Below are 11382 nucleotides of genomic sequence, written 5' to 3' on the forward strand. Positions count from 1 at the left end.
AATATGATAATCATGAGCATCCTTGCAAAGAGACAGTGCTGCAACTCTCGCTAGTGTCTTAGTACTGAACACAGAGCCTCTTTTTGCATGGATCTAGCAAAAAAAAAAAGTCTGGGGTGGTGACTTCACAGCAAGAACCACATTTTGGTGATGAAGCAGAAATGCCCTATGAAATACACAAGGTTGTGTTAAGCCATTGGACTTAAGTTATGTCACCTAAGCATAGGTGGCAAATGTCTCTCCTCTGCAGCCCTCCATGTTATTACTTAATGCTTTGTAGTGGCTAACAGCTGCTTGGACACACAGAATAGTGTTTTACATGAGAGATTTAAGAATTTGTCTCCAGTTTAGGCTCAATGGGAAATAGGCCAAGAATCTTCTGGTGGTCAGTCAGTCAATCACAATGTCCAGGGTCATATACTCATTTCCAGTTACAGCCGTTGTGCCACATAAGTACAGAAGCAAGCTACTTCCTGGCTGTAGCAGCTCACTGGAAAGATTCACAAGTAACAAGGACTCTTTTGTAAAGCAACTCTTTAATGCCTTGGCCTGAGAACAAGAACAGAAACATGTCTGATGGCAGCTGATAATGAGAGTGAATAAATGTGAAGATCAGGTTTTCAGCCTTGGCTGAGGGAGATGCCTTGTGCCTTTGATAACAGCTCTGTTGCAGTCCAAAGGGTGGGCATGGGGGTGGATGGAGAAGGAAGACATCAGCCAGGAACTTTGACCAGAGTCTCTTGTCTGAAGAGATGACACCAAATCGTATGTGTGAAACATAGGCGCATGAGAGCAGGAAGGTAAGGAGATATCCCAGCAGCCTCATCCTCAATGAGCGATCTAATTAGCAGAGCAGATAAGAACATTCTGCCTGTGTGGCAAAGGAGGAGGAACAGTCTTTACTGAAGCAACTTCACAGTAGTTTCAGAAAGTGTTTTATTGTGATGTAGGGAGGAGCCAGGAGAGACTGTTTTGTTTGATCTTTCACATGAGATGACTAATCCTTGTTAACTATCCCCAAGACCTATGGGCATCAGTGTATCCCTGTTTCTTAAGCAGGAAAGGAAGTTTGAGTCTGCTTATCACAGCATGAAGTAAATCTCACCAGTCTGGATTTAAGTACCATAAAATAACAAGACAAAGCATTACTTACTAATGCCTTTGAATGCAACAAGTGATTGCAACTTATATTGACAGCCACGCTCTAGCACCATGCAGCAGCTCTTGAATAATAGTTTATTTGTGGTTGATAATCAGCCACTCAAGGCATATGGGAATTTCTCACTATCTAGTGCATTAATAGTTTAAAATTCAGGTGGTATTTGTTTGGGTTAACTCTTTGGGCTTTCTGTTCCATACTCAGAAATCACAGCTTTTGGGCACTGCCACATTTAAAGGTGGGACAGACCAAAACAGAGCACGGCACTGACTCATCAGAATTAACTGGTATCACAAACAATAAATACCCAAACTTCTCCCTAGCATTGCCCTCGAATGAGGGTACAAGCGAATAGCTTACCTTTGAAACCTGTTGGCTCATGAGGGAAGCAAGTTGTAAAACTTGAGACCTTTCTGTTGTGTGCCAAGAGAGCTGGGCTTGCTGACCCAGAGCTGCTTGGAGGAGCACCCTAAGCTCTCTGCCCTAATGCTTTGCTATCTGTCAGGATGGTGCTTTAGGGAAGAGAGAGTGAACACGTATCTAATACAAGAGGAGCGCTGTTGCAAACACTTCAGTTGTTTTCATTTGAACAGTGGAATTTCTCAGGTCTGAAGTTCTCCTGCAGTGAGAATTACAGGAGAGATGGTCTCTGTAATAATGTGCTTCAGGCAGTCTGTAAACTTCTTGTACATGCTGTGATCGGGTATGGATCAGACCCAGCATATGCTGTGGGTAACGAATTTGAGCCACCTCTCAGGGGGCCTCCCTGGGTGTAGGTGTAATCCCACTGAAACACAGATTGGGCCCAAAGTCCCCAGATTTATAGAAGATATTTGTTGTTAGTTAATCAGTGCAAAAAAAAAAAAAAAAAAGGGCAGATAAAATATAGAATAAATGTCTAAATAAAAGATCAGCTTTAAAATTTGATCTGTATTCCAAAGTCCAAAATTCTTTCTTGCTGCATTGCAGATATCTCTCTATACACGTTCTCTGTATATCCCTCAAGCTAACAAGAGCAAAAGTGGTTTCCCAGCAACCAGAGTTAAAAACAGCTTTTCTTCTGTTTCTTTTCCTACACAGGATTTATTCTATTAATTAGGTTACTTCCAATTAACCCGCATAATCTTATAAGGGTCTCTGCTAATTCCACAGCTATTGGGGAAACTCTGTAAAGCCTGAATCCTCCATAGGTATACAATAAAATTAGTTCGTGGAAGTTGATTTTTTTTTTTTTTTTTTTTTTGTGTTATATTTTGGCATAGCAGAGCAGTCCCATGGACTGAATGAGTGCATTTACCCCTGTCCAAAGAGAGGGTTAATGCAAATGACTGGCAAGTTGTGTAAGAAGGGAATGATGCTGGTTCAGGGTGGGAAAGATGGCAAGGCAGTGTGTCAGCAAAAAGATCTTTAGGTGATAATAGAATAAATAAAACTCGTGGCTTGAAGCCAGTGCCTTTCTCTGACGCTTAAGAGAGCTTTAGTGTAAATCTCTGTGGAAATAAGTAATACATGCGTATATCCAGTACTGGAAAAGCCTGCAGAAAACAGGTTGCAGAAAAGTTAATTTTGTAGTTTTCAGCATATGACAGAGCAGTGAGATACCTGCTCTAAGCTTGTGAGCCTGGCAGCTGAAACTGAAAAGCAAAACATTTGCAGTTAAAAAAATCTTTTTTTTTTTTTTTTTTTTGTAACAGACATAAGTAACCTTTAGAGTTCAATACCTTGCATGGTGCCAAGCCCAGGCTAATTGAATTCAGTGCAGAGGCAAGCATTTCTATGGAGAATGGTAACATTGACAGGAATATAAAAGTTTTAGATGTTTCAGAAACCCTCAGATAGACTGAAGTAGAATCTTCTCATAGTGTAAGTCATTTCAAAGGCATCTGCTTTATGGCTTCTTTCATATCCTTCCTTTAATGTATGTAATGCTGCCCAGTCTGAGAAACAGGACACTGCTTTGATTCAGTAGAGCAATCCTGTGTTCCTTCTGTTTGACTAATACTGAGGAAGCACAAATTTATTTCAATTTAAATGTTGATTTCACATTTTCATGGGCAGTTAGGCTGGTGAAGCAAACACAGAATAACAATATTTGAAAGTTTTATATACAGCTTCCATTAAATGATCAGAAAGCACTTTGTGCATATTGCACATTGCTGCAATATCTGTCTACTTGTGACCTCTAGCACAGAGGATTTAAGAGTTTTCCTCAAGCCATGCAAGTGAAGAGCTGCAAAAGGGCTTTATAAGAGTTACTGTCTGGAGAACAAAATGATAGATGAACTTCTGTGTAGCTGAATGTAAAGAGGCGTGTAGGGGAATAAGCAATACAACCTTTACATATAAAATTATGAGCTTTGTAGTGATAGTTAGAGTGAGACCTTGGAATTATAATGCTAGTTCTATGAAAGCATCAACTCTGTGTTTTACAACAGCTAAAAAAAAAACCCAAGTCAAATGTCAAGAGGATAGAGAACATAGTGATGCCACTGTGCAAGTCTGGGGATTGCTTGTATGTTGACTATTATGTGCCTTTCTGGTCCCTCCATCTCTATAGGAATGTTTTAGTACTGAAAAAGGTTCAGAGAGGGACAGCAGTAATGACCAAAAGTGTGGGAGTGGCAGAAAGGACGTGCAATCCTGAATAGCGTGGAGATGATGGTTGAGTCTGAAGAATGAAGGGTCATCCAGTGAAGCTGCTGGGAGCCAGGAAACGAAGAGAAGGAGATGGTTCTTTATACGGAGGGTCTCCCGAACTGTGAAACTTCTGGCAGAGGATATTTTGGGCACAAGTTTAACTGCTTGAAAGGGAGAGTGGGTCAGCACTTACAAGGATCGTTACGAAATAAGCAAATTGCAACAGACTCGGGAAATCCCCTGCACCGAAAGCGGTCAGAGGTTAGGAAAAATTAGGGAGAGGCGTTGTATTTGCTTGCCCTGATCTTACTGTTTCCTAGGCAACTGCCTTGACTGCTGCTGGAGACCAAATGCGGGTTAGATGGACTCGAGGTGTGAATCAGTACAGCCATACTTGTATTTGGGTAGCAGCAATCACTAGCATGTGCTTGAGGTTTTCCAGTTTTTATTTCAGCTACTACATCAACATAGAGGTGGTGGGGTTTTATTGTTTATTATGAATTCACTCTTTTTTTTAAGGCTCTGACAAATGGACACATCAAGAAAGGAGGCTGTTCAAAGAGGCGTTGTCGACCTACAGCAAAGATTTCATATTTGTACAGAAAATGGTATGGTTATTTCTGTTCTGTTAATTGCTTTTTCCATTTGCTGTGTTCTGTTCCCTTTCACTTTCCCTCCAGCACCAGACCAGCTTATTGCAGGCATAGAGCCAGCAGTGCTTACAAGAACGCCGTTAGGAGTGATATATTCCATTTGGTGTACCTATTCATGCACCAGTAAAAAACAGTTAAAAAATAAATAAATAAAACCTGTTCCTCTTGTTACACGTAAAAGTTTCCACACCTGGAATCCAAGTCACAGCATTCCACGTGTGGGACAAGTATGGTGCTGTGCTGTCATCTTGGTGTTCTCTGGAAGTTTGTTAAAAGGTACCTGAGTCACTGGCATTCAGCCTTGCGCCAGAAAGGGTTGAAACCTGTTAATAAAGAGAGAACATGTTTGGGCTTAATTTTCATGTTCTGCCACAAAGCAGAAAAGGCAAGATGTGTACATCTCAGGGCAGAATACCTTACTTGTTAGCTCAAATGTTGAAGAACATTTGCATTTATGGGAACTAAGTCTTAATTCCTAGATTTCTCGGTGGTATTGTACGCTTGAGCTACAAAAGTATATTCTCAGTCATTTTCTGACTAGAGTCTAGAGAATCCTAGAGAAACATACTGAAGCTGAAACAGTCAACACAAATTTGACTGAAAAACAATAATTAAAAGAAATTATTCTACAAGAGTATTCCAGTTGTAGTGAAACTGTTTTTTTTTTTTCCTCCATTTGAATGTTTGAGAAATAAAGCCTGCCTCTTGGATTATATTCAAATTGTGTTGAATGACAGCAAAAAAATTGAGATTGGACTATTTTTACAATTACTTAACTGCAGGTTAAGTCTAAGACGGTTGCACAATGTGTGGAATACTACTACACCTGGAAGAAAATCTTGCGTTTGGGACGGAAACACAGAACACGTTTAGAGAAAAAAAGAGAGGAGTGCCTGGTAAGTCTAAAAGAACATGAGAAAGTTTAACACTTGATGATTTTTATATTCCTCGTCCTGTTTTGAGGGGAGGTTGAACTAGACGACATAGGTCTCTTCCAACTGAAATTATTCCATAATTCTAAATTATGTTCTGTTTGAGCGTTCTGTGACTTCAGCTACACCAAGATTTTGTGTTCCTGGAGTGTAATGGGATAAAAGTGTTTTGACTAGTGCTGGACTGTAGTCCAGCAGTTATGGCTTTTGCTACTGATGAAGAAGGTAAACCTCTGTAAATTATTCCTCTCTGTGTGTGCTCCTAAAGGCTGATCTAATATTCAAGGACAAATACCATTTACACAGACTAGCAGTGCAATTCTTTGTGTGCAAGGTCTGTATTACAGGTAATCTGAAGAGATGTGTTGTTTTTGTGGGTTTTTTTTCTAAATAAGTAATTTAATTTGACTATGAATATAGTGTATGTTGCCATTCTAACAGTCAGGGGAGAGTATTGCATCTTGGCATCTGCAGACTCCTAGAGACGTAGCTCCAATACAGATGGAGGATGCTTCATGAGCTGTAGCGTGTCCATTAAGGGGTGGTAGTTCTAGGAAGACCAGAAGTTCATTCAGGATGGGAAAAAATACTGAAACCTGGAAGCAGACTTGACTAAGCAGCATGCTGTTCCAGCACTATGTACTGCTATTCAGTACTGTCTGTCTTTTACCGTATTTCTTAAATGCACTATCTATTTCAGACAAGTGGAGAAGAGGAAGTGTTAGAGGAAGATGAGGAGATCGAAGAAGACAGAAAGGAAGAAAGGGAAATGCAGAAGTCTCCTGACCCACCAGCTATCCCTCTCGTTGGACCTATAGATCTGCCTGCCCTTCAGAGTCTTTCACTTTCTTCGTCCTCCTTCATCTGTGAAATGCCAAACTGTGGCGCTGTATGTGTGTTTGGTATCCTTAATATCATGGGGGTTGTTTACTAGTGAATTGTGATTTTGGAAATCAGGGTTTTGGAATATTTCTGGCCAGTGATATCTCCTGAATATCTTTGGACAAATCATTTTTCCTGCTTTTAATTCCCGTATCACAAAATATAGGCAATATGCTGATCTGTACATAAAACTGAATCCTGAGATGATGTATCGATTAAAATACTGTGTGGTAACAGCTTTCATTACCATTTTGTTATACAGCTGTAACAACAGGATAGCTCATTCGTTTGTTTTTATTATGACTAATTTTCTCTAACTCTAGTGGCATATAGCTGAGAGCAAGCAGCATCTGCCCAAGCAGATTGTGCGTATTAGACATGTACAGTTGTTCTGTCGTAATATGCATTCAGCATACTTCTTTCTGCAGTTCCTGTTCGAGTGCAGTATTTCTTCATTTTTATTTTTTTTTCTTCCTTCCACCATACTCCCCGCCAGGTGTTCAGTTCCCGGCAAGCGCTAAATGGCCATGCTCGCATTCACAGAGGTACGAATCAGGTGACAAAAACACGATGCACCATTCCAGGCACGAAGCAGAAATCTGGTACGCAGAGCGGGTACTGCTCCATCAAGAGTTCACCTGCCCACAGCACAACAAGCGGCGAGACTGACCCAACAACAATTTTTCCTTGCAAGGAGTGTGGCAAGTAAGTGAATATGGCTGGCTGCAGTATTACATCACATTTGCCTGTTTATATTCCAGATGAATAGTGTTGTGACAAACTCTTTATTTTGCTCTGATGGTCTCAAAAGAACAGTTTGCCCTTAGATGACATGTCCCCTTACCAAAACCTTCAGAGGATGGTTTGCATGATGTTTTGGGTGCTTCACCTGCAGTATTTACTCCGATTTTCCTCAATCCGTTTACCTGCTGCAATTTCCACATGTGACAGTCCAGCTTCCTGCTTCATCACAGAATTGCATGTGACAGTGCGCAACTTTCTTTGTGATTCTGTGCTTGAGTTTGCCCATCCTAATGTGGGATTCTTTCACTTTTTCCCCTGTTGTGCAAGCCTGTAAGTGAAACTAAGTACAGGGAGAATTAGGATGTGCAGAAATACTGAAGCAACTGTGGGAGCTACAAAATACCTCCAGCAGAGTCTGAGTAGGCCATTTTGATACTGTCAGGATGTATAAATCTGGTAGTCTGTCTCTGAAATTCTCACCATTGCATTGCAGACTTCACTGACTTCTATTTCAGGACAAGGAAGCAAATGTACTGATAGGTTGTTGAGTCTTTTTTGGCTCACTTCATCAAAAGCAATGCATTTTTATCTGATTTTTTTTTTTCCTTTAAAATTTAGGGTATTTTTCAAAATCAAAAGCCGCAATGCTCATATGAAGACTCACAGACAACACGAAGAACAGCAAAGGCAGAAGGCTCAGAAAGCTGCTGTGGCAGCAGAAATGGCAGCCACTATTGCAAGAACTACTGGGCCAGTTGGGCATAGTTTGATCCCTCTGGATCACATGAGTTTGGTTAAACATGTTGAAAACGTTGGTGACATAGACGATGATGTTGTTCAGGAGCTGGGGGATGTTATAGAAGAGAATGAAGTCATGGACGCTGATCTTTTGTTGGAGGATGAAGATGCAGATCTATTGCAGGATGATGCTGAGTTGTAAATAAAGTTGTTTGATAAAGACAGCTACTGAGCACACCCAGAATGGATCAGTCAGGAAACCTGGACTGCTCGTTTATTCCCCACTGATTGTAAACTACCTGTTGAAAATGATAATTCTTTTATCCAGGTCTAGAAAAAAAAAATCTGCTTTTTTTTCCCTTTTTTTATTAATTTGTGTTTTGGGGGGGGAAATAAATAATTGGTACAAATATTCTTATAAGGTGTTTTTATCTGAGCTCGTTTTGCTGGTAACTTCCAAGGCTACTAATTACAGAAGTTCACGGTCCTGCTATCACTTCCCTCCAGACATTCCTGGTAGGATCTTTAGTCTTTAACTCTTCCAAGTTTCAATTTACCCCAATTACAAGATTGATCTTCACATATGTCTAATGGAACTTTTTTTTTTGCCTATACTGGATCACTTCCAGCATCTTCTAGAGACTAAATGTCATCTTTGTTAAGGAGATGATTACATTCTTTGTCTTTGTGCTGTCATTTTAAGGGAGGTGGAGAAAAAAAATCTGATTTAACTGTGAAATAATTACAGGATTGACTGTATCACAGTACTTTTTCAGTTCTGTCTTGCCTTAACGCATTCATGTTAGGCAGTTTGTAAAAAGCATTGGTTACACTGTGCATTTCAGAGCTTCCATTTTAGCAAGGTTTTGATCTGCTGATTTTAAAATTACTTAATTCAAGGTTTGAAGAAAGAAGATGATTGTACTATGGTTCACATCATCTGATGGGAACACTGCTTTGGTACTCAGATTGCACTGGAAATATATTTTGCTGTGACAATAAATCTCACTGTTCAATAGCCACCACAGTGGTTTTAGGACAGTGTATGCTCGAGCAGTGTAGGAGCTTGCTTTCTCACCAGGCAAATACAGGGAGACTTTCTTGCCTGTGGAGCAGAGATTGATGGAGTATAAGCCTTCAGCACATGTTAGTTACTACTCATAGGCATGAAATGTCATTCCTGTGCCATTTTCAGTCCTTCTCAAATTACATCAAATTCAAATGTTGTTTATTTAGTAAAACATGCTCCAAAGGTGAGTTGACATTGCTGTTTAATTACCATTTCTCCTTCCTGAGGTTCAGATCTACATGCTGCATGTCTAAGACCATTTATATGAATGTAGATTTGGTTCTCTAAGTAAATAGGATCTCAAAAGAATCGTACCTTGCAGAATTAAAGAATTAAGGCAGAATTGGAGTTAGGTTGAGTGGACCTTTAATTACAGAATATGAATACTGATTTTGGAGCTTTCACAGGTATCAGCACTGATTTTCTTGTGAATTTTGCACAGTAGAAGAGTATTGCTAACTTTATAAAATATTTTATAAGACTGATTTCAGATCTTCCAGATTTCAGGGTGGTCTGGGTTTTTTTTATGGGTTGTGTTTTGTTTTGTTGGGGTTTTTTTTCCACATTCCTAACATCTTAAGCAGAATCTGAGAGATAGTGCATCTTCTTTCTACTGTCTTTCTTCCTTGTATAACTATGCAAAATGAGGGTAAACCATGGCGCTTTTGTATAGGAGTACCGGACCACACAAGTTCAAAACCAGTGGGACTCATTAGCAGAGAGGTGCCTTCTCTGTCAAAGCCAAATACATAAAGCCAATTGACCTGAAGTTTTTACGTGGAGTCAAACGTTCTGATACTAAAGAAACAACCCTTCAGGAGAATGGAAATCACTTCTCAGTTTCAGGTTAGTGTAGTTCCTGTGTACGTGGTTTAGTGTTTCTTTGGGGTTGTTCCAGAGGAGATTTTTAGTCGGTTTTGACCAGCGAGTGGAATTCCACTCCCTCTGCTGTGTAAGGGATGATGTTCTCAGTGACTGTACCTGTGAGTTTCAGGAGATGAGGCAGCAGCCGCCTTTTCTTTCCCGAACTGCCAGGCAGTACACTCCCCAGGAGTTCCTGTCCATGCTGCGACACGCTGCTTTTACAGGGGCCATGCAACCCAGGTTCAGCAGGCTGGGTGTTCAGCTGTATGCTGCCAACTAGATGCACTAATAAAAAATTTTATAGATTGTGCAAGTCTGGGTGGTTTTCAAAGTGGCAGCTTTTGTGAGCGGTAACTTGTGTTGGCTTTTATGAGCCTGTTTTAGAAAAACCCGGCACAGGGTTTCTTACTCTTCCAAACTTGTATCATTTTGAACTTTTAAGGACCTTTCTGAGAAAGGCTGCCACACTGGAAGATGGAAACATGTTTTCAGATTCCCCTGTTAATGGTGGGAAAAAATTTGAGTGTTTAAGCAAAGTGATAATTTAGGTCAGTGAGAGTTCTACTTGAAGAACAAACTATGGTAGAAACATGGGCTTGATTCTGAAGAGCCAGCTCTGTATTAAAGAACCTACAGTGGAACTTTTTCTAGCAACAATGGGACAGGTATCTGTGCTAAACCTAGTATATATAAATATATATACACATATATATGCCTGGTTCTGTAACATTAATCGGGTGCTGTTTTATTGTACAGCCAAGAAGGTAACAGAACAACGATAACCAAAGAAGTTATTTATAAAAGAGAAAGAACAATTTAGGCCTCAAACATTGACTTCATTATTATTGTTGCATTGGCTGATGTTTACCAGATGCTTGTTCTGCCTATTTGTACATAACTCGGACATAGTTTTATTTCAGAAAAGTTGTTTTCTTGCTGATGGTTGATGATGGAAAACTGTTCACTATTGAACTTAGTTCTCTTTGATAAAACCTGTACATATAGAAAACATATTTTATGAGAAAAAAATCTTATTTTCAATATTTAACTGTTATTTTATTAGAAGATGGTTGTAAATATTTTAGGTGCTGTAGTGTAAAAAGCAGACTGTAATTTTAGGTGGCAGAGCAAGTGACAAAATAAAAAAAAAATATACGTTTGTGATCTATGCTGGTTTCAGGTTCCTGCTGTTAGCATTTAGCTTGCACACAGATTAATTTCAGGTTACTGCCTACCTGGACGTGTGTATTAGGGTGTATTAGGGTGGTTTAGTGGCACAAATTAGTATTCCCCCTCCCCCCTTAAAATATTTGGTACTGATCAGAACCTGTGTTACAATATTAACTGCTGTTTATATGTGTAAAAAGAGAGGGGTTTATATGACATTTCCAGTCATTTTTACACTTTGGTAAAATATAGTTGGCTGGGTTTTGCTAACAGGCTGTATACCTTTTTTTTTTTTTTTAAGTATTTTTGAGAGGGGGAGAAGGTGGAAAACTAGGTTCGTGTCTAATTGTTTTTCAAACCATTCCTGAAGCGTTCCAAGGGAAAAAAAAAAAAAAATAGAAAAATATTTCAAATATTTCATGTATTCACCTCTATGCAGTTGGGTGGACATAAGTATTCTTGGTAAGAACGAGTTGTGGTAGAAAGCGTTCTCGGAAAGGCGAGAAAGCTGGAGAAGCCTCCTTTTACCTCTCAACT

The 11382-nt window shown here is 39.7% G+C and overlaps 1 protein-coding gene across 7 annotated transcripts in view; it reads left to right on the forward strand.

The window, feature by feature from the left end:
- The window catches only part of TRERF1 (transcriptional regulating factor 1), a 103473-nt gene extending 95318 nt beyond the window's left edge, over positions 1-8155 (forward strand). For all 7 annotated transcript variants that reach the window (XM_075412920.1, XM_075412924.1, XM_075412923.1 and 4 more), the window contains 5 exons: positions 4316-4404; positions 5232-5345; positions 6082-6270; positions 6760-6968; positions 7626-8155. In XM_075412920.1, the coding sequence (XP_075269035.1) occupies positions 4316-4404; positions 5232-5345; positions 6082-6270; positions 6760-6968; positions 7626-7947 (923 nt within the window). In that variant the 3' untranslated portion in view covers positions 7948-8155. The remainder of the gene's footprint in view (positions 1-4315; positions 4405-5231; positions 5346-6081; positions 6271-6759; positions 6969-7625) is intronic.
- The last annotated feature ends 3227 nt before the right edge of the window (positions 8156-11382 follow it).

This window comes from Opisthocomus hoazin, chromosome 2, assembly GCF_030867145.1.
Source record: "Opisthocomus hoazin isolate bOpiHoa1 chromosome 2, bOpiHoa1.hap1, whole genome shotgun sequence".
NCBI lineage: Eukaryota > Metazoa > Chordata > Aves > Opisthocomiformes > Opisthocomidae > Opisthocomus > Opisthocomus hoazin.